The sequence below is a fragment of the Anabrus simplex genome, chromosome 1, assembly GCF_040414725.1.
Source record: "Anabrus simplex isolate iqAnaSimp1 chromosome 1, ASM4041472v1, whole genome shotgun sequence".
In the NCBI taxonomy this organism is placed as follows: Eukaryota; Metazoa; Arthropoda; class Insecta; order Orthoptera; family Tettigoniidae; genus Anabrus; species Anabrus simplex.
In genome coordinates this window covers 427,735,665-427,763,470 of record NC_090265.1, presented here as the reverse complement: position 1 = coordinate 427,763,470, position 27,806 = coordinate 427,735,665, and the positions used below count along the sequence as shown (strand labels likewise).

The 27,806-nt window shown below is 38.0% G+C and overlaps 1 protein-coding gene across 1 annotated transcript in view; it reads left to right on the top strand.

Moving 5' to 3' along the window:
• Nucleotides 1–27,806, top strand: part of LOC136866925 (diacylglycerol lipase-alpha) — a 245,167-nt gene that overhangs the window by 80,474 nt on the left and 136,887 nt on the right. Inside the window, exons 4-8 of the mRNA XM_067144016.2 lie at nt 5,997–6,081; nt 13,271–13,405; nt 20,193–20,395; nt 22,688–22,913; nt 24,288–24,365. Of these exons, the coding sequence (XP_067000117.1) occupies nt 5,997–6,081; nt 13,271–13,405; nt 20,193–20,395; nt 22,688–22,913; nt 24,288–24,365 (727 nt within the window). The remainder of the gene's footprint in view (nt 1–5,996; nt 6,082–13,270; nt 13,406–20,192; nt 20,396–22,687; nt 22,914–24,287; nt 24,366–27,806) is intronic.

The window sequence follows — 27,806 nt, the reverse complement described above, 5'->3', positions numbered from 1 at the left end:
CTCAGACGACTTGGAATCTCCCAACCGACCTGTGGAGAGACAGATAGAAGATAAGTAAGTGCTATTGATGGGAGATCTAAATGCAAAAGTTGGAATGGAAAGACAAGGAAGGGCCCTTTGGGTATGAAAATGTAAATCCAGAAGGCAAGTTGTTGGTGGATTTTTGTATGATAAACCAAATTATTGTTGGAAATACCTGGTTTAGGAAGAAGAACAGTCAGAATATTATAAGGTATGGTTGGGGAGGCAGATGAACAAAGACCATGATTGATTATATAATCATCAAGAAAGAACACCAGAAGAAACTTTTAGATGTTACAGCCATGCCTGAAGAAGCCTTTGATGGAGATCATAGAGTTGTGATAGGAAAACTGAAAGTGGGAAAGATTGAAGAAACCCCAGTAAGAAGAGAGAAAAGAATTAATGTATGGAAGTTGAAGGAGAAAAGCATACAAGAAGAATTTCAAAGGGAAATAATACCCTTGGTATCCAGGATGGAGATGGGGAATATTGAAGATGAATGGAAAAGATTTAAGGAAGCACTGGTTGGTTGTGCAGAAAAGGTATGTGATAGAACATCAGGAAATATGAAAGACAAAGAGACACACTGGTGGAATGATAGCATAAAGATTAGTGTGAAGGAAAAGAAAATGAAAGAAAGAAAATACTGAAGAAAGTAGAAGAAAATATGTTGAGGTGAAGAATTTGGCCAAGAAAGTAGTGGAGGAAGAAAAGAGGAAAAGCTGGGCCTTATTCAGACCTATTTTCAATCCATATTCTTCAATCTTCCCATTCACCACATCCAACTGTTCTTGAACATTCATGTCCTCTTCTCTCCAAATTACAATATCATCAGCAAATAACAACATGTTCATTCCTTGGCTAAATGGTTAGTGTGCTGGCCTTTGGTCACAGGGGTCCTGGGTTTGATTCCTGGCAGGGTCAGGAATGTATGGGTTTGGGTGTATGTGTCGTCTTCATCATCATTTCATCCTCGTCATGATGCGCAGGTCGCCTATGGAGTCAAATCAGCACCTGGCAAGCCGAACATGTTCTCGGACACTCCCGGCAGTAAAAGCCATACACCATTTCATTTCATTTCATTTTTTTTCAACATGTTCATTTCTCTTCCTCCATATGCTGCTTTTGCTGTTTTCATGATGTCATCCATTACTAATGTAAGCAGCCAGAACAGCCAAAATTAGTTTGGAAAGACAGCTGGAGGAGAAAAGACCTGCAGGAAGACTTAAAACGTGATGGATGGACATGATCAAGGTTGATCTAGTTACCAGAGGATGGACAGTGGATGATGTTCTCCATGACAAGTTGTATATGGACAGGAAGAAGTGGAACAGGCTCATTAACAGTACCTGGAAAAGTGGAACTGTACAATGATGATGATGATGACTGTTGTAAACAGGATTGGCAGTAGAACACTTCCCTGTCTTAGTCCACTAGTGATTTTGAACCAACTTGTATTTGATTGCAACTACAACATTCCTTGTACATTGCCATGATCATTTTTATTTATCCCTGTCCAATTCCTTTTTGCAGCAGACTGTCCCAAACTTTAGTCCTGGGGACACTGTCATATGCCTTTTCAATGTTAATGAATGTCATCACCATATCATTCCCATACTCCCATTGCTTTTCCATTAGTTGTCTCATATTGAAAATGGGCTCTATTGTTGACCTTCCACTTCTGAAACCAAACTGATCTTCCTGTATCTGATCCTCACCATTATCTTAGCAACATGGGATATCAGAGTTTCCCAGTAGCTCTTCAATACTTTCTTATCACCTTTCTTGAAAATTGGGATGATTATTCCTTTTTGCCAATCCTCAGAGACCTCCTTATTTTCCCAGACAATCCATAGAACTCGGTATGTCCACTGCAGGCCTACAGCTCCAGCTGCGTTTATCATCTTCACTGAGATTTCATCTATTCCAGATGTTTTTCCATTCTTCATCTTTCTTACTGCCATTTCAATTTCATTCATTGTAATTCCTTTATCCATTCTTCGTCCACTAATTGCCTTTCCTGGTGGTCCATTGAATGACTGTCATTAGTTCTCATGTTCAGCAACTTCTGAAAATACTGTACTCTCTCCATCTATGTCTTATTTCTTCTGGCTTTGTTAATATTATGCCATCTTCATCCCTCACAAATCTGGTGTTTACTTGATCTCTATTTTTGTTTCTTAAGATACCATATAGTAATTTCTTGTTGCCCTGCATATCATCTCTCAATTTCTTTCTGAATAAGCATGAGTTAGCTGCTTGTTGTGGCAAGGAGTATCAACTGTAATGAGGACAGTACAAAGTAGTAAATTTGGTATTAATCTCTCCCTGAGCCACTTTTCATAATTTGTGAAGTCTATGCCACTTTGAGAATCCTCTGTTTTCTGGCCAGATTTAAATTTTGCATAGGCATTCAATACAAAACCATCCTACCCACCAGCATGGATGATGATAATCTGTTTCATTTTCAAACAGGTTTAAACAGGCCTTGCATTGAATTGTCACTTCATCTGCATGGTGCTGTATGAGAAGTGTGATTGTAAGTCTCGTCCATATAGAAAAATGGACAACACTCATTCTGTACTTTCAGACACTTCATAGGTAAGCAATTTGTTTGGCCCTGGTAATGCGCTGTTCCTTTAGGTTGTTCTTTGTCTTCTTCCATCTGAATCCTAGAATGCGAAGAATTTTTTGGAGTGTGTTTATACCTCCTTCAAAATGTGTTATAGTTTGTCATTTTGCATGGTTTTTCTTTAAAGTGGGTATTATTTTATCTATAATATATAAATTACCTGTATTTACCACACAGCAGACAACTTGGTCATTAAAATTGTCTTAAGTGGCATTCCAAAGATCTCCTGGGCCTTGTTGAAAATGACAAGGTTTATCCTGCCTGGATAATTTCCTGTTCATTCTTAGTTTACTATGGTACACCAGTTGCTTCAGCCACTCATTTCAGTGTGGATTTGAGTTTTAATGAAGCACCAAGCACAGCTCCTTTCTTCATAAATTGATAGACATTAGCAACCACTTCAGGGGATTGACTATCAAGAACTTTGCCCTTTAACTTGGTGTGTACCTGTGGCATCTTCAACACTAAAAGTGTTCCCACATAGTAATGTCAACTGAGCACTTTGTCAGATACAACAACAACACATCTGCTGCTGGCAACAGACTGAGTGGGGAATATAAGACCTGTAGGCCAGGCTCACTGTGCATCTTGTTTACAATGCTCTCCATTATTTGCATAAGCTGTACACTTGCTAAAAGACCACTTTATATATTGATATATTTCCTGTGTTCCTAGTGTTCCTACCTGTATATACCATATGGACCTACCCTTTAAATTGAGTAAACACAGTTTTGTCCATGTCATTGCCCCTAATTGGACATTATCTCCCTGTTATATACCATATGCCTTTCTACCATTTATTTCTCTTCTATAAATTATTGTGCATTCTTGTTGCTGAGAACAAGATAACTAAGTGCCATTGTCATTGCCTTCTGTCACTGGAGGCTAGATGTTCATGTTCATCATAACATACATCTTTATATACCGGTACAGTACAGTACATACACACTACGAACCACCACAGAAACACACAGTGCATTAGTAAATACATCCCTCCCCATGAGGTTGGTATCAGGAAGGGCATCGAACCATAAAACTGGGCAAAAACCCTGTAAAGTGCCAACCCGAGGTAATTGGGGGAAAATGCTATGAAGAAGAAATAAGATTGGTTACCATCCTGAATAAAGCACATGAAATCTTTGAACTGAAAAGTCATGTTCATGTGAATCACATTTCATAAAAAACTAGAGGTCCTGTGGCTATTATCAATAATCTGATAAAACTACACACTTCTTTCCTTTTCTTTTATCCTCATTACTTTGTTGTCCATTACTTTCAGTTTGTTTGGAAAATATTTTGAAACCAAACAACTTCCATTTTCTATGTTAGATTAGGTTTAGCACATGAGTAATGTATTTACATCATCATCGCCATCAATTGGTGATTTCCAGCTGCAGTTGCGTTGAGATCTTAATGGTGCCTTTCCAACTTCTTCTATCCTACCACTATTTCTTCTCCTTAAGTGTATTTCAATCCATATGCCTTCTTATTATGCTGTTCTTGATCAAGTCCACCTTTATATGGGTCTATCTCTTGTTCTCTTCCCTTCAGTTTAAGCCTCCATCACCCTCCCTCTCTGACCCTCTTGATATGTTCAAACTATCTAAGTTACTTCTCCCCATTCTGGTGGAAAGCTTTTCTGCTCAGATTTTTTCTTATATCTTCATTTATTCTTACTCTGTCCTTTCTTGTCTTTTTTTATCATACTGTACTCATCTCACTGGCTACTCTCCTGACTTTTTTTCATTGTCCACAATGACGGTGTTGGTTAGTTGTATCAAACTTCCGCGCTTATGCTTTGAAGGAGCTATACAAAGCAGCTCTCGCCACATGTGCATCACATGGCCCGTGAGACCAGAATGAGAGTGGCCTCTGCTGAATTTAACTGCTAGCACAGGAGGTTTACTGGTTACCATGGCAACGATATCACATGCATACTCTTGAGTGATCTGGCCATGCCTAGTTGCATGTCTACACTGTCAATTGCTCTCACTTTTAGAGGCTTTGCTGCTTGTCTGTATTAGATTAGGTTTATCATATGAGTAATGTATTTTCATCATCATCATCATCTTCATTATCAGTTGGTGATTTCCAGCTGCAGCTGCGTTGAGATCTCTCGATTTGATGTTACTTGACCTGACCCTGAAAATCAAGCTTAACATTTTTAGCTGTTTTCCTTTGGGTGCTTACCACAGTAACATATTTTCTATGGCATGTACTACTGGTGGTACACATATGTCATTGTCAGAGCCCATTGTGTAAACTGTGGTACACATGTCATTCTCAGAGCAGTCATGTACCAATGGTAGTACACAGAAGTCATTTTTAGAGGCTGTCATTATCACCTGTCATACAAAACTCATTCTCAGGGTTGTCATATGCCGCTGGTGGTACACACAAATCATTCTCAGAGGTTGTCACATACCACCGGTACATGTTGTTCTCAGAGCTATTACATAACATAGGTGGTAAACGCATGTCGTTCTCAGAGCCATCATAAACGACTGCTGGTTAAGATGTGTACTTCTCAGAATCTGTCATGTTCAACCACACTTACAAACTGACTTGTATCTCTCTGCCTTCTTGAAAAATTTGGCAGTGAATTCAATTCCTGCTGTACAGTCCACAAGGAATCATAGCGTGTGGCGTGACAATTGGTCACATTGGCAGCAATAATAGGAAGTATGATGACAAGAAATAACCATCAATAATGACAGGAAAACTTGATGATTGTACAAATCTTGGCAGTCTTACCAACTGACGTAATGATTACCACATTAATTAATGCTGCTAAAGAGAAATGGTCTGTCTTTCAAGGTAGCTTTGACAGCAAAAAGAGGCAGATAGCACATGTAATACCAGTGGTACATGCCTGGGTTTCCTATAAGCCATTCTTTTCCATGGGTTCTACACTAAAGAATAGGCAGAAAGCACCAAAACTCCTTGCCAGTGCTGCTAAAAGGATATATCTTTAGAAAATGTACCACAACAATAGGAGAAGTAATTTTGAAATCTATAATGAACACCTAACATACCGGTAGTTGGTAATACATCAGGCTAGAAGACAGAAAGCCTCAGATTGAAGTCACGATTTATTTTTGAACAGTACAGTTTTGTTTGGAAAATGGAACTGCCTGCTTTTTGTTTTTAAGTGTTTAAATATGAGGAGAATATTATATTGTAGAAGTATAGTTATTTTCTAATCCTATTAAACAATAAACTTACCTACCTAATGTTGGACCTTCTTTTATATATTTAATTTGATATTGGCTTAAGGTACTGGTAAATTCACTTGTATCAAGAAGAGAGTGGAGTGAAATCTAACGAATGATAATGTTTTCAGAAAAGTAATCCGTGCATATCAGGACAGTTGGAACCATCGGTGTAAGCTGCTGTTCTGTTGCATGGGAAACAGTGATAGAAATAGGGTAAGTTAATAAATCTCTATCTATATTAAAATTTGTGAATTTGTTTGTATCTTGGGATCTAGTAATTCCTTCACCATTAGAAAGCTCAGAAAGCTAATTTCAAATAGAGCAATTTGGAAAAATTATACATCTGGGATACTTAAACTGAATACACTGCCTGAGTTGTTAGTCTTACTAAAAATGCAGTCCATCGAGTCCACTCGGAATATAATTTTCTATACAAAATAAAGGGAAAAGGCAGTGCTTACACATTAAAGCATTGGTGTGTTAGTTACACTATGTGATCAAAAGTATCCGGACACCTGGCTTCACATGACATACAAGTTCGTGATCCCCTCCATCGGTAATGCTGGAATTCAATATGGTGTTAGCCCACCCTTAGCCTTGATGACAGTTTCCACTCTCGCAGGCATACGTTCAATCAGGTGCTGGAAGGTTGCTTGGGGAATGGCAGCCCATTCTTCACGGAGCGCTGCACTGAGGAGAGGTAGCGATGTCGGTCGGTGAGGCCTGGCATGAAGTCGGCATTCCAAAACATCCCAAAGATGCTCTATAGGATACAGGTTGGGGCTCTATGCAGGCCAGTCCATTACATGGATGTTATTGTCGTGTGACCACTCTGCCACAGGCCTTGCATTATGAACAGGTGCTCGATCGTGTTGAAAGATGCAATCGCCATCCCCGAAGTGCTCTTCAACAATGGGAAGCAAGAAGGTGCTTAACACATCAATGTAGGCCTGTGTTGTGATAGTGTCACGCAAAACAACAAGGGGTGCAAGCCCCTTCCATGAAAAGCATTGTATACGATAACACCACCGCCTCCGAATTTTACTGTTGGCACTACCCACACTGGCAGATGACGTTCACCGGGCATTCGCCATACCCACACCCTGCTATTGGATCGCGACATTGTGTACCGTGATTTGTCACTCCACACAACATTTTTCCCCTGTTCAATCGTCCAATGTTTATGCTCCTTACACCAAGCAAGGCGTTGTTTGGCATTGACCTGCGTGATGTGTGGCTGCCGCTCGACTATGAAATCCAAGTTTTCTCACCTCCCACCAAAATGTCATAGTACTTGGAGTGGATCCTGATGCAATTTGGAATTCCTGTGTGATGGTCTGGATAGATGCCTGAATATTACACTTCAACCCTCTTCAACTGTCGGCAGTCTCTGTCAGTCAACAGATGAGGTCGGCCTGTATGCTTTCGTGCTGTATGTGTCCTGTCATGTTTCCATTTCACTATCATATCAGAAACAGTGGACCTAGGGATGTTTAGGAGTGTGGAAATCTCACGTACAGAATTCTGACACAAGTGACACCCAATCACCTGAACACCTGTTGAAAGATGTTTCTCAACACTCTGACACGAAATAAATAAAAAATAAACCTGAACACATTCGAAGTCTGTGAGTTCCGCAGAGTTCCCATTCTTCTCTCTCACGATGTCTAATGACTACTGAGGTTGTTGCTATGGAGTACCTGGCAGTAGGTGGCAGCACAATGTACCTAAGATGAAAAACGTATGTTTTTGTGGGTGTCCAGATACTTTTGATCACATAGTGTATGTGAAAGAAATAAAGGAGTTCATTTATTCATATTTCATTTATTTGTCATACAAGATCAATACTTTGTTGAATACAGAGGTATAGTAAGAGAACTATAAAATCCAAGGTTTACATGAGGCATTGATTATCTGGGTATCCTTCAGCCTTACTCAACCCACCAACAGCATCTGTCTTCATACAGGTGCATCCCTAGACATATTCGCTATCACAATGTCTCTAGTACCCTGCTGTTTCAGTCTTTTGTGCTCTCTAAACTGACATTGGCTACTCATTGAGTGGATGTCATTTTGGGCATGTTAGATTCCTTATTTGCTCCTCTTTGTCATTTGATATGTTCTTGGCATTCTTTTGCCCATGTATTTTGCATGTACTTGGACATTCTGCCACCAAGTTGCCAAAGCTTCACAATTTTCAATTTTTGCCTCTGAAATTTTTTAGTTGTCCTTTATTATATCTTCATGATGTTCAACAATCTTTGTTCAGTGGTCCATCAAGTACAAGACCAGACCTTTTGAATTATCCTACCCCATCCCATTCCAATGCTACAATGACTTTCGTGCCCTGAAACAAGGGAAATCATGAGTCATCTTGGCAGCCATCTTGTTTTGTGTGATGACATCAACACAACTTGGTGATTAGTCCTTCCTCCATGTAAATATCTCATTATATTAGTTCTACATATGATGTAACTATGTTTTCTATGCTTTCCAAATATGATTTCAAATCCATTTCATCAATACTGATGCCCAGTATGGAACCAAATTTACAGATTTTTCTGTATTGAAAAGTTATGCATTTTCTTCCTAATACTGGCAATTTTCCAGGAAAAACGTTTCTGTGTTTTGGCACATATTCTGTAGGTAGGATTTTAAATGTCCATATGTATTTTCTTCATAACTCTAATGATTTACCAAACTTTTGTATTAAAGGAACATTTTGTGCTTACAGCCCAGAGGGTTCACATGTCAAGCATGGTACAACTGGGTGGACTATAATCGTAATTGGATCCATTAGTGGTGCAAATCCAGCAATCTTGATGGGTTTTCTTTACACTGTTAGAGAAAATTTAAAGTGGAAGGTGGGGAGCAATGAAAGAAAATGTGGAGCAAGTCAACACTCATTAATTACCAAAAGAAATGCAGATAATTTAAACTTTTCCAGATTTTCTTCCTTTTGCTATTTGTATTACATCACACTGTCTCGGAGAGGTCTTATGGCGAAAGTGGTATAGCAGAGGGCTAAGAATGGGAAGGAAGCAACTGTGGCCTTAATTAAAGCAGCCAGAGTATTTGCCTGGTGCAAAAATGGGAAACAATGGAATACTATATCCGGGGCTGCTGACTATGGGATTCAAACCCAGTATCTCCCAAATGTAAGCTAACAGCTATGTAGACCAAACTGCTTACTCAACTCACTTGGTTCTTCTAGGTTTCTTAAAGCATCTGGTAGGTAAGATGTACAGCAAAACCTCTCCTTATGGGCACCTCTAAGTTGTGGACATTACCCTGATACGGACAGAATTTTATGTCTGGACATAAATCGTATACCAACATTGATAACGTTAACTCTCTTTTTCGGGCACTTCCAGGTATGGACACAGACACCTATTCGATGGTCCCAAAGTATACTTTAACCTCTTCACTACGGGCACAAATACAATGAAGATAGAACTGATGACAGTGTAGGTTTATACATTCAAAAGACTTGTGAATACAAATAAATGCAGTGCACTACAGGTATTTCTTGGAAATTTTTTTCTACCTAGGCTGTACGTGGTAACCTGCTGAGTAGCAGTACATGCAGTGGCATTAGAAGAGATTTGAAAGGCTTGTCATAAATCTGCTATTCTTCATTTCAACACAGTGAAGTCCACTCTTAGCACTAATAATGGAATATCCAGATGAGACAACAAAGCGGCCCACGACTTCTATGTAGTCACTTTCTTTCAGTACACAGCTACGGCACCTAAAAGAAAAAGTTTTTAAACAATTAAGGAAAAGGATACTATGTACAAGATGTATTACGTACCCATAACAACTTACAGAGCAGAAACTTGGACAATGACAAAGAAGGATGAGAGTCGAATACAGGCAGCTGAAATGAAATTCTTGAGGAGTATGATACAGAAGACTAGAAGAGACAAAATAAGGAATGAGAAAATCCGGGAAGAAATTGGAGTGGAAAAAATGAATGATAGAATAGAGAAGAGCCGACTAAGATGGTTTGGGCACATAAAGCGAATGAGCGACGAAAGAATGCCAAAAAAGGTGATGGAAATGCAAATCCAAGGAAGGAGAGGCCGTGGACGACCACGATTGAGATGGAAGGATACCATCCAACGCAGCATTATAGAAAGAAACCTGGACTGGGACACAGTGTTGGAGGAGGAGTGGTGGAAAGACCGAAGAAAGTGGAGAGGAACCATATTTGCCCCTACCTGGCTATAGCTGGATAAAGGGAAATGATGATGATGATGATGATGATGATGATGATGATGATGATGATGATGATGAAGGAAAAGGTTGAAGTTAATGAGTGCGCAGGGAAAAAAACAAGCTCGGTGTGCATGTGCTTATAGATAAATTCAGTGTGGGAAAAACACAAAGAAATTCAACTCTCCATCAAAAAGACAGCATATTAAAACATCAGCATGAGAACAGTGATGCCAGTAGAAAAAACAAATTTCCTAAAACTCACCACCTTGCTGTTGATGAAGTTTATCTGCAAGAAGCAAAAACATACCCATCTCCGATCTTATTTTTCAAGAAAAGGCTGAGGAAATAGCCAGCAAACTTGGCTATGAAGATTTTAAAGCTTTGAATGGTTGGCTGTTTGAATAGTTAGTTGTTAGCTTGCATTTGGGAGACAGATGTTTGCATCTGATAATTGTCTGTACTAGAAAGGTTTCACAGTAAATACTAAATAACTGAATGAGTGAATAAAAGGTAAAGATGGTAAAGAAGAAAACTCCAGTTATGGGTTATCAAATGGTGAAACAACTGAAAGCATTTGCTCTTTGTCACAGAGATGCCAAAAGCCTTTAACCAATACACTACAGGCCATACTGGAGAAAAAGCTAGTCAGTGTGAAATGTTCTCATCAAACCAGCCCAGATAAGTATTTTAGGGGAAATACATCATAAAATCATAAGCGTTGGTGAGCTGAAGTACAATATACATAGTAATTTTAGTTGATTCCAATTGAAGGTTTTGCGACTGTTAAAATAACATACTAGTACAATAAAACTCTTAAAATGTCTTTTATATATGTATATGCATTTTGTGGAATAAATTTTGCATACATACGCATCCCCTCCTAATAATGGGCACCTAGATATGGACAAATGTTTGAATCTGATCATTGTCTGTACTAGAAAGGTTTCACAGTTAGAAGGTAGCAGCCATGGCCTTCATTAAGGTACAGCCCTAGCATTTGCCTGGTGTGAAAATGGGAAACCACGGAAAACCATCTTCAAGGCTGCCGACAGTGGGGTTCAAACCCACTATTTCCCGAATGCAAGCTCACAGCTGCGCAACCCTAACCGCACGGCCATTTGCTAGGTACAGTAAATACTAAATAACTGAATGAGTGAATAAAAGGTCTTGTTTTTTAATCCAGTCTTCATTTAATGAGCTGTCTCTTTTTCTGTCTTGTATTGTATGAGCATTTTGTTGTTTCTTACAACTCAGAAACTTGGATTTTTTTGTGTGTACTAGATTAAAATAAAGAACCAAGCAATAAGATGCGACAGACTTACTAGACAATGTGTAATTTATATCTACCAGTGGCATAGTTTGTAACTCTTCAGAATCTCAAGGAAAAGTTAATGTATTCACATAGGTAATAAAATGAGTCTTCCAAATCACTTACATAAGTTTTTGGGTTATACTGAAAATAAACAGACACATGTTCATTATTCATAATGGTTAGAGTAAAGGGTTGGGAATGTGAATCTGTTAGATTCATATCTATTCGCACCTCTTAATTTTATGTTTATTAATTTTATCTTGTAGTTCAACCTTAAGTATACTCTTCCTTTCACAAATATATTATTATTTATGAATACAGGTACACAAAAAAGGAAAAACTTATCTATATTTCTCCAACTTTTTTCATTGTATTTTGATAAAAATTTATCATATCTAAGGAGAGCAAAGTAAATTTATCTCTGTACAACCTCTGTAAGCCCTTGAACAAACAAAAAGTTCTCCAATGTTCATAAGAAAAAGTTCTCCAATGTTCGTAACATTGCCCCCATTTCTGTTGAAGAATGAGTGAATTTAAAATACTGGGTCAGAGAAATTAAACTCCAGCAGTGACTTTCTGACGGGGAGTAGACATCAACATTGAAAGAAATTGCTATGAAATGGTAAATTTTTGGTGTTCTCCGAGTCAGTTTCAATGAATGACGGTCTACAAAATTAAGTGCTGTAATAATAGTACTATACAATAAAACTTTCACTAAAGGAACAATAATTTCACATGTATTATGATTAAATAAAAGAATGGCGTGATTATACAATTAAAAAGTAATTTAGTATTTGACTACACACTAACAAATTAACAGACACTAGATAGAACTGAACAAACACATTAACTGAGTGAAACTGCCAGACTGACGAATGCGCGCTGCAAGTGGGTGACCTTGGCACCTTGATACCCTTCGTCACAGAAGATGCTAGACATTGCTCTGTGGGTCTCCCCTACTTGATGTGGCGCTGTACAATTCAGTCAGCCGCGATGAACGACATTTTGTGCATATTTCTGCTAAGTATATTTCTTAATAATTAAATAAATTAGAGGAAATAATCAGTTGAAAAGACAATAGTGTTTGTACAAATTGATTTTTTAACACATTAGCATCGATGTGTATATTTGCTTTTTTAATAATTCCCAGTTTCAGGCGGGTAAAATGTTTTCAAAAAAATTTCTCTTCGAAGTGGGGGCCCTCACCTCCCCTAAATGCTGCTACTGTATAGGACTACCAATAGTCAGGTTCAAACCCACTATCTCCCAAATGCAAGCTGACAGCTACACGACCCAAACCGCACAGCCACTCGCTCAGTTAACTTATCTTTCGTAATGCTATCCTTATCAATGTTGTTTCCTCTCACATAATATTTTCATGGTTTTTAAAACACAATATTGAACATTGCAAAAACCAAAACAAATAAAAAGTATATGTATTCCACCACTGTCTGTAATATTAGTAATGTTAGTGTGTTTGCGGTAATGGTAAAAAGAAAAAAAGTAAACGCTCATCCTCACCCCAAGCTAGTGCAGCTCTCATCAGGCACACCCCCAGTGGAGGTGAACTGTGTGTGCCATTTTAACCACATGCCAATCCTGCCATTCTTAAATCTCCAGCAGTACTGGAAATTGAACCCGGGCCACCAAGAATGGCAGCTAATAGCACTAACTGCTACGCTATGGAGGCATAATGGAGGAGTAATGGTAGTACACTAGTATTAAGTCATTTCTAATGTTGTTTTCTCAACAAACTTTTCATAAAGTAAGTTTTAATGTTATTCATGAACCATTTTTAATATTTCAAAAGTCTAATATTTTATTAAACTGAATATTAGTTCCTATTTAAATGGATGTATTCTGTTTCAGAATTCATTTGCAGATATTGCTCGTCTCCTATCAGATTTCTTTCGTGACCTTGATGTTGTTCCGTCCGATGTAGTGGCTGGCCTGGTGCTACTTCGCAAGTTTCAAAAGATTGAAAGAGAGGCCATAGTCAAGGAAGTATGTTAAATAAATTATCTTTTCAGTTTACAATGATGAAGGTATTGAAGAGATTTTTGTTAGAACTGCTTTGGAAAGATGTATTTATATCCTCATGTCTTTGATATTTTACATGCATGATGGTTTGTGTGATTTGCATAAGTTTTAATTAATGAAAATGGAGAATAAGGAATGCATATTAGTTTGATCTTCAAATTTATACGAAAATAGGACTCTGTTAACCCTAGAGCACTTGGGTGGAAAACGTAACATGAACAGTTGGGCTGTGTCCGGTAGACCCAATATGAAAACAATTATCTAAACTTTGTTTTGTGATTCATTTTCACCAAAAAGGATATTTTTAGGTATAATATCAACACCCTGAAAACATTTTTAGAATCCTTGATTCCATAACAAATTCAAAAATATCAATTAAAAATTAGCATAACATTTAGGGTTCAAAACACACGCTGATATGAAAATTTGTGGCAAACAGTACAGACTTAATATATCTGGTTGTTAAGACCATTTTCAAAAATTCATTCTAGCCTAAGCAAGCAGCGGCAGCGGACGTGCTGAGTTGAGTGCGCCAGTAGAGTGGAGCTGAGTAAGTGCGCTGAGTAGATGGATCAAGTGGAGAGTGACGAGGAAGATGATTGGTATAGAAAAATATTGGGTTGTTATCAGAAGATGGCAGGGAAGAATGAAGAAGGAAACGACCAAAGGAAAGGAAGGTAAAGTGGAGATGCGATTGAAAGGTGAGATGCTGTTGGTGGCAGCGGTGATCACTGTGCTGCTGGCTATTGGGGGCATGTAAGTAAATCCCAGCCTGAATACTAGTGGAGGATGTAGAAGTCATATGGAAGGTGGTAAAGGAGATAGTGGAAGAAGTCTGCTCATTTGAACAGATAAAAAGATGATACAGGAACAAGTTAAGGAGTACAAAAATATGAGACAATGGTTACAGGAAAAAATGAAAGAAACTAAGGCTAAAGTGGAAAACAGTGAGAGAGAAATTGTGTTACTAAGAGAGAAAAATAAAAAAATATGGAAGAGGAGGTGTCAAATCTGAAGAAAGAAATAGAAGCCAGCAGTCAAGAACATAGGAGGAAATGCATATATATATATGGGGTGCAGGAAGAAAAGGGAGAAGCCAAAGTGGACATAATTTACAAAGTGGTGGATGTCATCCAAAATAAAATGAAAATTAATTTCAGCAAAGTCGATATAGATGATGCTGAAAGAGTAGGTAAGGTGAGAGGCCACAGACCTATAAAAGTGAAGCTGTTATCCATATTGATGGCGGACATATTGACAAGAAACACCGGAAATTTACAAAGTGAAAAAATTTGGATCAGGAGGGATATGGGAAGAGACGGGAAAGCCAGACTTCAAGGACTGAGGGTGCACATTAGGGGCCAGCAATTTGTAGTAGCCAGTGGTAGATGGACATGAGTCTGAACAGTGACAAAACTTCAGGCATTGGAAGAGATTCTTGAGCAAGAAGAATTGATGGCGATGAGATTGGAGGAAAGGCAGGTAAGAGAAAACAGTACCAGAGTGGACGTACATAGTGGAAAGGAAAGGAGAGTGGATACCAAGGTGAGAATTAAAATGTGGAGGGAAGCAGCCAGGGAAGTAAGAAAAGAGTTGGGTTTGGAGATCAGTGCAATAAAGAAGAAACAAGAGGTGGTGGTAGAGGGAAAACCACAAGAAATGTCAAGTGGACACATGCATAGTGAAAATGAAGGTCTGAGGGAGGAAGATAAAAGAAGAGGAACTATGAACAAAGGGAGAAGCATGAGTCTAAAGAAGTTGTGGAGAAAGAAAGCTAGAAGTGATGAGGGCATAGTAACGAGAAGTAAAAAAGTTAAGTAGTGCTAGTAAGTAAGTTAGGGAATGGTGTGCAAATATAATTAGATTAGAAGATATAGTGTAAGAGTGATGGTGATTATAATCGTTTGTAAGTTGGAGGTAGTGGAATATGGCTAGTAAAACTATAATTAGCTTGGCAGGTATAGCAGGATTATAGTTGCTTGTATGTAAATAATGAAAGGTGGTTAAGAGTGATGAAGTGGTAGAGAATGGTGATATAATGGAAAGGATTATAGTTGCTTGTATGTAAATAATGAAAGATGGTTAAGAGTGATGAAGTGGAAGAGAATGGTGATATAATGGAAAGTGTGATTGTAAATAAGGAAAGGTGGTTCGGTTTGTTAAGAGTGATGAAGTTAGAGAGTCAGTGGATTATAGTTAAGTATATTTGAATTGTAAGTTAATATGAGATTGAAAGGGAGGTAGTGGAGTATGGCTGGTAAATAGTTGCTTGTAAGTGATTATAGTTGCTTGTATGTGTAGAAAGTTAAAATGAGATTGGGGTGGAGGTTTGACAAGTGTGATTTAACTTGATGCAATAATGAAGGCCTGTTAAAATAGGGATTAAGTTAAATTGGGTAGCGGTAACGTGAAGTGGCAAGGTAGAGTGTTGTAACCTAGGTAGGCACAGCTCAGCAGTTGAATAAGTGGTGTGCTGTGTCAGCAAGCCAGGGACAGTAATATGGGTCACAATTCTCTTCAAAGAACGGCCATTTTTGATGAAGTTGTGCAGAAATGATTGCCACGTTCAGTTCTGACATGATGGAATTTTCATTCCTGGACTGTTAATACTGTTTTTGAACATGTCTGTCTGTTAGGTCATTAGCCCAGAGGCTGGTTGGATCCTCAAATAGCACCACCAAAGGCTATGCAGTTATAGGGAAACTGCAAAAACCAATGGCAGAGCCCAAATGAGGCATACTAGGCAAGATGAGGAATGAGGTAGTTTGCCATTGCTTTCCTCACTGGACCAGAAGGTGCTACTGCAGCACAACTGACCCTATGAGCAACACCTTTCATAATACTCAGACACACTGGTCGTGCTCTGAATGTCATTAATCAGCACCACTCATACCTCAGCAGCTTCCATATTGTCACAACCATGGATGAGACTGGGACTTCGGTGGAAGCTACACTTTGTTCTGGCCTGTGTCAAAAGACGGATACAAAAATACTGCATCCATCAAGAAATGGCAACAGGCGTATAATCAACTGCAGAAGCGTGATTGTAATCCACCTCTTATTCTGGCTCAGCTAAAGGCATTTGATAGAGAAATACAGAAAGTTAGAAATAGCGTGAAAGATGAGAAGCCACAGGAACAGTCAGAAAAGAGAAAAAGAACTGAAGAGCAGTGTGTGAAAAGGGAGGCATTTGAAGTGTGTGATGTTATTCTAAGGGAAGTCAACAACAGGTTAAGCTTCACGGGACACCTTGTAGCTGCAACTTAGTTTCACTCTGAAATTTTTCTGAATATGACAGTAGGTTCCTAGAAGAGCCTCTGAAAGATGCAGGAAAATCCTATCCATTCATAAATGAGAGCAAACTTTGCATGGAACTGTCTGTAATCTACACTAAAGAGGAATTCTGAAATAAGTCTACTGCTATGTGTCTAATGGACTTCATTACAGACAATAATTTGTTTGATATATTTAGTGCAAGTGTTAAAACTGTTGAAAGTGCTGTTAACCATTCTGATGTCTACTGCAGAAGCAGAACGATGTTTCTCCACTCTAAATAGAGTAAAAACATTTCTGAGAAACACCATGTCACAATGCTCTGGAAATGCTTACAATAGAGCAAGAATTTGTAATGAGAATCAGAGACTTTAATGCAAAAGTTATTGATAAGTTTGCCAGGTGTAAGGAGAGGAGGGCAGATTTCCTGTATAAGTAGGTGAGTTGTGACTTTTTACTTACTTATTTGTAGTCATTTAATTTCGAACCCAGATACATTGCAAAAGGATTTTATTTTTCGATACCAGTATTAGGCTAACTGAAACTGTTTCACTTCAATATAGTAAGAGAGTTTTTAAATGAAAAAAATTGTTAATGGGTTATAGTAATATTCCTGAAAATAGACATGTAAAAGGCTTGCTTTATTTTTAATAATCAAAAAGTATTATTATTGTATGTGGATTTGAAAATTAACCTGTAATCGTATTATATCGTTGGTAAATATTGTGCACCACTGATATTCTAAACCACCAGCCACCACTGGTAAATAACACTTGGAGAAGTTCAAGCTGGGTCAGATTCCTCAGTCTTTTACTGTCATTATCAACAAAATAACAAGGAGAACTACCTGCATTTGAATCCTCTGTAATCACCGTAACATTGGAACTGCCTATAGTCGCATCTCTGATGTCTTCTTCTTTTCCTTCACTAAATTAACTGTTGGATTCATGATCACTGGTTATCAAAAAATCCGGGTCAGTGTCTGTATCGTCAAACATCATAGTATAACATTTCTGCTAATTCACATGTTGAAATCCTTCCACATGATACTGCCATGTTCAAAACTTCATGGAAACACTAATGCTATTTTTTTATTGAAGATATGAACATGGTAAGAGCTTTGAAACTTAAACCACAGAAAATAACCTTGTCAGCCTGTTGGGCAGAATTAGGTTCATCAACTGACACACCAGGACTGAGAGACCCACTGCTACTTTGTGTAAGTGACAGAAAAAGTCTAACTGATGAAGCTCCTAGACAAAAACTGCAATGCATTCCTATGATCATTACAAGAAGGTACAGATAAAACCAGCCCTCTGAGTGGTGAGGCCTTGGGGCAATTGCAAAATTTCATACTGCTGGGTCTCAGGGGCCCAGCCTGACCATTCTAGGATTAATTATAAAAATTATTTTTATTTTTTTTTATTTTGGGAAAAATAATTGTGTATCCAGGCAGACATACTATAACAGGGCCATAACTCATGTTATACCATGTTTGTTTCATAAATAGAGCAGATACTATCTTTGCTTTAGGTCATAACATATATCGAACATTATGTGTCCAGAGTATCAATACGATTACTATCATTATTGTAATACAACTGAATATAATGCCAGGTTCATAGAGAAGTTTTTAAGAGGAAATATTTTGTTATGTATCTAAATGCTTTTATCACAGCATCCCATAATTCATCTGTTATTCAGTAGCTCAGTATCTTTCACTTTAATAAAAACCCACAAATTGTTATCTGAAGTGAATAAGTCTTTGTTCATTGGTGACCAGGTCAGGGAGACTCATGCCGTCCCTGATCCATGTCCAGCCCACCTGTATGGAAATGAAAATGAAGGCATTCTCAAAGACTGATAATTAAATGTGCAGGCGTCCATCTTGTTACAGGATTATGGCATCTGCTATTCCAGATTCCATGAGCTGTGGACAGATGGATTGTCAAAGCATGTCTTCAGATGTCTGACCTTATTATGAATTGTTTGGTGAATAGTGAATGTAGCCCACGTACTAATACCTCACTTTCAGTAGTTTTCAAAGAAAGTGATACATGATAACTTGTTCCCAAATCAGAAGGTACCAAGATCTGCAGCTATAATATTTCTCCCCAGAATTCTCAGACAGTGCTAACTTTTTATATTTTCTTTGAGCGTGATTGCAGTGATTAACAAAAGGATAGTCTTGGATGGATAATGAGAGTAACTTTTTTTTTTTAAATTCGTTGAATCACTCACATAATGAATCATACCCATGAAATACGTAGGTCGAGTCATAAGTCATGGCAACTATTTTTTTCTCGCAAACAGGAGACAACACGGAAAATCTAAGATACGCATTTGGAAACGTACGGTATGTACTTGTGTATGATGCCATTAGATGGTGTATGTAAACAACGGTGTGGGTCTAAGCATGCCCCCAAGTTCAGTGTGTGAGTGAGAGCGTCATAAAATGGAAGTCAACAAGCAGGAGCAACGATCGTATATTAAAATAGCAGTTCTCTGCGGAAGAAATGCACGCCAATGCCATGCAGAGCTGCGGGAAGCATGAAGTGTGCATGCCATGCCCTATAAAACAGTGGCAAGGTGGGTGGAGACATTCAAACAGGCTAGAGTATCAACTGCCGATTTGCCTCGCCCAGGCTGTCCAGTGTCCATGGACAAAGATGTACTGCTGGCAAAGCACAGTGGAAACCTTGGGTGATTATTTCAAAGGTCTGTAATCAGTGGAGACCTGTCCTTTGTACGTAGTCTTGTGTATTTGCTCTCTATACCACAATAAAACAATGTTTACCAATGGCCTGTGTTCTGTCACTTTCCCACGAGAATCTCCTGAAGTCAGAATTTGTCTTCAGGCACTATGCATAAATACATGCCCTAAATTTCCAAACGCATATCTTAGATTTTCCATGTTGTTTCCTGTTCACGAGAAAAGAAATAGTTGCCATGACTTATGACTCGACCCTCATATATTTCTGTGCAGTTGTGTAAGATCATTTTATATTCATATAGGCCTACCATTAATATATTTATAATGTTATATATCTGAAGCCAGTCCTGTAGTCCTGTCTGCCTATTACCTGGAGGTCCGGGGTTTGATTCCCAGCCAGGACAGGGATTTTTAGCTGAATCTGAGAGCTGGATTGCAGTTCTTATTGCTTATATTAGAACAACTGAGGAGCTGGCCTCGGTCGAGAATGCCAAGAATAATGACCAAGGGGAATTGTCGTACTCTCCTCGTGTCACATCACAAGCTGCAGGTCTTCAGGTTCAACAGTGTTCGTTTGTTAGGCCAAGATCCATCAGGGCTGTAGAGCCAAGAATGATTTCATAAATTATTCTCCATGATATCTTGTGATGTTTTATATCCATATTTTAATTGTATGATTTAGCTTTGTTTTGGACCCACCTAGAATTTTCCAAAAATCTATCTTATAGTCATTAAAATTTTGTTAAATATTATGGTTCTTTGCAGCGCAAAAATGATACCTATGAATTTCTGTCTGGAGTGGCGGTAACATCGCAGACACAGTTCCTCGCACTCAACGATCCCTGTCATTATGAACTCTTCCAGTCCGTCATCCATTATATGCACTTTGCACTAGGTGCTTATGGCTGGCCCATGTTCCTCATCACAAATAGTCGTACGGGTGTATGTCAACTGTGTGCTAGATTAAGGTATGTTTTACCAGAATATATCAAAAACCTATTATAACTAGGCTAGAATTTTATAAAATGAAATGTTCTTATATATCAGCACTTAGAAAAAAGCTGAATGGTTAGTGTAGATGTTCAATTTCTGGCTGAGCCAGGGATTTTAACTGCATATAATTAATTCCTCTGGGAAGACGTAGGACTAGAAGACTCCTTACTCCAGAAGATCCAAAAGGCAAGACTGAAGTGGTTTGGTTATGTGAAAAGAATGAGTGCCAATAGGTCTACAAGAAAGGAGTATGAAAGAGAAATAAGGGGAAAGAGACCAGTGGGCAGACCTAGAGAAAAATGGACATACGTAGTGAAGAAGGATGTAGAGGAGAGAGGACAGGATTGGGAGCGGATTGTGAACGAAGAATGGTTCGTGGACCGAACAAAATGGAAGGGGCTCATATACCACACCTGGGAAACTGGAGTTGATCAACGATGATGATGATGATGATGATAATTAATTCCTCTGGCTTGGGGCCTGGAGGTTTGTGTTCATCTCAGTTCACATGTGTTCATACTATCAACCCCAACAGAAACATACAATAGTGATTACATTCCTTCAGATAGGATTGGCATCAGGAAGGTCATCTGGCTGTAAAACTGGGCCAGATCCACACAAAGTGCTGACCCCAATAAACTGGGGGGGATAAAGCCAGGAAAGGAAAATTATAAGGGATGTCTTAGTGTCCAAATGTTATCTGCTGGAGTTCTCTTATGTACCATTATCATCTTCATGTCCGGCTCCATGGTTAAATAGTTAGCATGCTGACCTTTGGTCACAGGGGTCCTGGGTTCGATTCCTTGCAGGGTCGGGAATTTTAACCTTAATTGGTTATTTTCTCTGGCATGGGGGCTGGGTGTATGTGTTGTCTTCATCATCATTTCATCCTCATCATGATGCACAGGTCGCCTACTGGCATCAAATCAATAAGACCTGCACCTGGCGAGCCGAACTTATCCTCGGACACTCCCAGCACTAAAAGCCATCATCTTCATTATCAGTATAAATCTGAGAACCTTTCCTCATTTTTGTGACTCACCTTAAAACATTCTCATAGTTTTGATACCCTACTGTTCAGGATTATCACAACAAAATATGTTGTTAGAAGCCAAATTACAATTCCTTTTCTTTTCTGTGCTGTCATTTTTTTTAGAGTTTTATAGGATTAATCCCTTGCAGCCATACTTCATGCTATGGTTATACTGCTTCCATTTGTTCATTCAATGTGTAAATTTGTAAGTTTATGATTTCTGAAGCTATCTCTTTTCAGTTTTGACTCAATAAATTTATAACTGTTAGGTTCTTCAATCTGCCAAAATTAATTTTGAATTTAATTTATAAACTAGGTGCCTGAAAAAGAAAACTTATGGTAACAGAATTATAACAGAAAAAGAAACTTTCAGGCACAATTCTGTTTCTATATGTTTTGTTTTCCAGGTGGTTTATAAATTTTTATTCAAAATTAGTTTCAGCAGACTGAAGAACATAAGAGTTATAAATTAAATTTGTAAAGCCAAACTGACTACCTCAGACAGTGTAAGTACGTACTAGCCTTCTGAGCTCAAGTCAGCAGATTTGATCTGGTTCTATCTGGTGGTATTTAAAGATCCTCAAATATGCCAGCCTCATGTCAGTAGATTTACTGGCATGTAAAAGAACTGTGATTAGTCAAAATACTAGCACCTTGGCATTTCCTAAAACTGATAAAAAGTAGTTAATGGGATGTAAAACCAATAAGATTATTATCATCATTTTTTATGTGGCAAAGCATTGTTGCATTTACTAAATGTCAGTAGATTAGTCCTCAATCACTGTGTCAGATATAAATAGGAATGGGTTCCTCAAAGCCCATGAGCTTACAAATTGATGAAATCTCAAGAGATTTATAAGATTCTGGTGACAGTATTAGTTATATTTAATCATTTAAGGGGTATACTTGTATTTTATAGCACAAATAGCCAAAGATAAAGTTTAGACCTGAGAGGCAAGCGTATGTAAATTACGTTGGACTACAAAAGGTTAATGATTTAGAAGAACAAAATCCACTTGCGAGTACATCAATAAAATTATACCATTATACGGTATAATATCGAAAGCAAATTCCTTAATAACGTACTCTGCTAAACCTCTGAGGTGAAGTTAAAAGAGAAGTCTCCAAAAAATTGTAAAGTAGAAGCTTACTTTTACCCTGAGTATTTTAATATCATGATGAAATTACATTGGATGTTACTGATACAGTATGACATTTGTTTCACTTGTCACAGGTGTGGTTGCATTCCATGCTGCAGAAGTCATGACCCAGCTGTTATTGTAGAAGACAATTGCTGTAAGTGTAATTATGCAGCGTTACGTAAGATGGTACAAGTGGGAGAAGTGCAGGTGGTGTACGCTACATATCACGTTGATGTGGCGGAAACTCCATTCTTCGTAGCAGTGGACTTTGGCAGGAAGAAAGTTATCATTAGTATTAGAGGAACCCTCTCACTGCAGGTAACACCATTCTTTCTTCTGCCATATGAGCAATCTGTGTTATTCTATATGAATATTATAGAATTTAAAATAGATTTGTGAAGAACCTTCTCCAATTTGATTATTCCCTTCTTGATGAGAACTTGATATAATAGTCTCCCATATTCCCTGTAGGTGCAATATCCAATATTGTACCACATCCCTTGAAAATTTATGAAATTTATCTAAGCTTTGCTATTATATTACTAATGCAAATTTGAATAAAAATAGGTTCAAGCTTTAGATCCCATGTATCATGTAATAAAAACAATTTTAGATTGCTCAAATACATTATACAGCATTTTTCATCAATATTATTGTTTTGTATATTACCAAGCAGAGTACATTAAGGCTATGGAGCCAATTTCTGCATTTGGGAGACAAGTGGGTTCGATCCCCACATTTGGCTATCCTGAGAATGGTTTCCAGTGGTTTCAAATGCCAAGACAGTTCCTATACATAGGCCACAGTTGATTCCTTCCACCGGCTCAACCATTTTCATTCACCATCATTCATGTCATCTTCATCAGCTCTCCTCAACTGAGGTTGGCATCAGGAAGGGCATCCAGCCATAAAAGCATGCCATATCATTTCATCTCACCTTATCCCTGACCTTTATCAGGAAATAGAACTAAGGCAGGGCCTTTCAGACGCCCACAATCTCACACGTGCAAACCGAGGTGCAGAGGCTCTGTGCGCAGTGGATCAGTAGGACTTGGCTCGGTTCGGATCACTGTTTTGTCTTGGAGCAACTCGGCTAACCTCTGCTCAAATCTCCTCGGTTGTTGGACCGCTACAGAGTAAGTGAGGAAAGGGGGAGATAGGCGGGGCGAATGAGACAGTATAGGGAAAGAGAGAGACAGCGCTATTGTTCAAAATCGAGGAATGGGGGTCTGCACTCTGGTCAACCTAGCAAAGTCTTTTTTTGCACCTTGCACTGCACAATGCACTGATGCATGCACCCTGAGAGGCCCTGAACTAAGGGGTGGATGTACATACAAATATTACGATTTTGTATATTATAAGTGATGAACTGTACATAGCACAACTAGCTATAAAAAATAAATGATGATGAATTTTTAGATATTTTTTTTGCTGGAGTTTAGGATTATTAAAGTAGAGGATACTGAAAATACAGCATCAGTAATACAATAGAACTGGGGGTTTCAAGTCAGGTTCTAACCAAGACAAAATATTATTGATAAATTTAAAATATATTCCTAAATTGTCTATAACTAGAATAAAATATGTATAATTCTGATATACAGTACCAGTTTTAAAAGGAAACTGTTTAGAAAATATTAACCAACAATATCTTCTACAATTCACTGAAATTTCATTACTTTTTCATTACAGGATGTGATAACAGATTTAAATGCTGAAGGAGAAACTATACCTCTTTCTCCTCCAAGGGATGATTGGTTAGGTCATAAAGTAAGTATCTCAGTCCACTTTGTAAACAATGTTAGAATGATATTGGAATTCATTACAAATGAAAAGCTTTTAACATTTGCACTTCTGCTCTGTGTACTTCTGTCCTCCTCAGTCCATCCTAAACTAACTACCTTGGTATATTGTGATAGGCCTTCAATATGAAAGTCATCAACAAATCTTTCCCATGCTCCCATTTTTCTCCATATGACTTAATGCGAAGGTGAGGTCAAATGTTGGTCTTTTCTAATGACCTTCTGTTCTTACATTTTCTTTTCTAATTTCATCCTCAATCTTCCTTACAATATCCTCGTGAATATCTTTGCTGCATGTGAAATAAGGGTGATTCCTCTGTAGTTGTTGCATTCCAACTTTTCTTGAATAATGGAGCTATTAGATTAGACCATTACCCTAATTTTCTGGGACCTTTCCCCATCCATATCCCTCTAAGTAGTTTATCCAGCCACTGTACTCCCACTGGACCTACAGCCTTTATCATCTCTATAGCTACTTAATCTACTCCATGTTCTTTGTCACACTTCATCTCCCATACAGCTTCTTCTATTTCTGGCATTCTTTAATCTTTATTTCCTCATGATCTCTTTTGAAAAATACTCTTCCCCATGTTCCCCATTTGCATAAAACTTTGTCCTCCTCGTGTCTTTACAAATTTGATGTCCTCTCTGTTCTTAACCAATCCATACAACACCATTTTACTTCCTTTAACCTTTTACTGCAAGGAGTCTGTGAAACTTCCCTTTTCTTTTCCTGTAGGTATGATCTTGTGGCACAGCTTGGCTTCTTGATATCTTTGCCTATTCTCTCTATTTCTGCTTCTTTTCAGTTCTTCCAAGCCATATGCTTCTTTTTTACTGCCTCCCTTACCTTTTCATTCCACCAAGGTCTCTTTCCTTCTTTATACCCGATACTCTACCACAGGTATCTTCTGTACATTTCACTAATCCATATTTGAAATTTGTCCATTACTCTTCTATACTGCTTAACTCTCCTTAGGGAATTAACTTTTAAATATCATCTTAATATTTTTCACTTGTTTTCTTCTCCTTCAATTTCCATATTTGTATTTCTCTCTTGTCTCCCTTAACTTTACTATTTTACTACATCGGACTACAATTTTATGTTGTGTTTCAAAATACTCTCTTGGCATAACTTTCTCCATAAATAAAATGATGAAATATTTTGATAACATTTGTCCCTCTGAAAGGATATTTTTACATGTTAATGGCATCTTGGCATATTCATGATCAGCTAGAAAATGTTGTAAAAAGGGTGTTATTATTCATTTTTTGAATTTTATTACTTTTTCCTGGCCTTTATTCTTGCAGCCTGCATTTCTCTCTCTACAATAAAAAAAGAGATTGAGTATTGTTCTAGTCTATTTCCCATTCACATTAATTTTTTTTTTTTACTGTTCTTCTTTCTGAATCATGTCTTTCCCAAAATTAGACTATTTTTCTTACAAAAGTCAATTAGAAGATCTCTTTCCACATCTCTCTTTCCATATTGAAAGGGATTAATTATTTCATCTTTATCTTGTATGATCCTACATGGGAATTCATGTGTCCCATTATTACCATTTCTGTATCTTCTACGCACTGCTCTAGTTCTTCAGAAACTCTCTTCTGCACTACCTGTCTGTGGTGCATACCCCTGTATGAAATATTTTGTCTGATTTTCGTTATTCCATTTTTGTGATTCAAGTTAATTTTTGAACGATACCTTCTCTCAGAATAACATCATCAGCATTAAATTTTGTTGCCTTCACACCACCATTACAGTACAGTCTATATCCTTTCATCAATTATTTCTGTTCTTTTTGTCTCCACTCAGTCTCGCTCAGTCTCATCATAGTTATACAAGACAAGTTGTTTGCAGAAAGGGAAATGAAGTAGGATTTTTTAGTTTTGAGATTTTTGTGGTTCTAAAATTGGCATAAAACGCTGAGCACAAGCAGAGTTGAGCAGTATAGAAGAGGAATGGAAAAATGTCAAATAAAGATTTGTGAAACGAGCATTTAAAACACTTCTAGGTGTCATACTTCAGAAGAAATTAATTACTGACTGTTGTCATTAAGAAAACTATATTTTGAGAAAAACACATTTAAAGTTTTCTCTTATTTTATTACTAATTGTACAAAATATTCATAACATCTAGTGGCAAGGAATCAAACCGCTTCATAACTTAGTTTGTTAAGACCCATAGGTAGCACAAGAAGTCAAAACATAAAAATGCAATTTTTATACCCCAGACCAGGGGCATAGCCAAGGGGAAGTTACTGGAGATGATGACCCCCCCCCACACACACACACACACACACACACACACACACACACACACACACACACACACACACACACACACACACACACACACACACACACACACACACACACACACACACACACACACACACACACACACACACACACACACACACACACACACACACACACACACACACACACACACACACACACACACACACACACACACACACACACACACACACACACACACACACACACACACACACACACACACACACACACACACACACACACACACACACACACACACACACACACACACACACACACACACACACACACACACACACACACACACACACACACACACACACACACACACACACACACACACACACACACACACACACACACACACACACACACACACACACACACACACACACACACACACACACACACACACACACACACACACACAATGGAAGTTTTACAAAAAGAAAAACAGAAACTGACAATAAACAGTGAACTAAATGAACATTCAGAGACATAATTGTAGAACCAACAGATATGTGGAATCTCTTTTCTAAAAATCCTCAAAAGTTACATTTTAGATTGTACACTGTACACTGTAAATCTGTTGCCCTTGATCGTATTATTCTTTTTCTGTATTTTAATGTACAATTTTGTAGTGTACTGCAATCTGAATACCAACATAATTCACTTATATCAGTGTCCTTATAAAGACAAGTCTTGCATGTGTGCATCACACACGCACAAGCACCTTCGTTGTGTTCTATCATCATTTTGTAACTACAACCCCCCTCAGTGTGGCCGATCCTGGCTACGATACTGCCCCAGAAACTTTTGTTCAGCTCTGCTGTAAAATTTGCATTGTTGACTTTGGGATCCTACCTGTGCAACTGGTCACATATCATGATGAAATCCATCCATCGTAATCTTGATCTTCCTCTGACTCTCTTTCCTCTTTCCTTTGTTTAGATATTCTTTCTTTATTCTTATGTTCGATATGCCAAACCACCTCATTCTATTTTTCCCTCTTCATTCATTCATTTTCCAACCTTTAATTCTTTCCATAATATGTTTTCAGTTCTCACTCGACTGTATCCTTCCCTGTCTAAATCCACTGCATCTC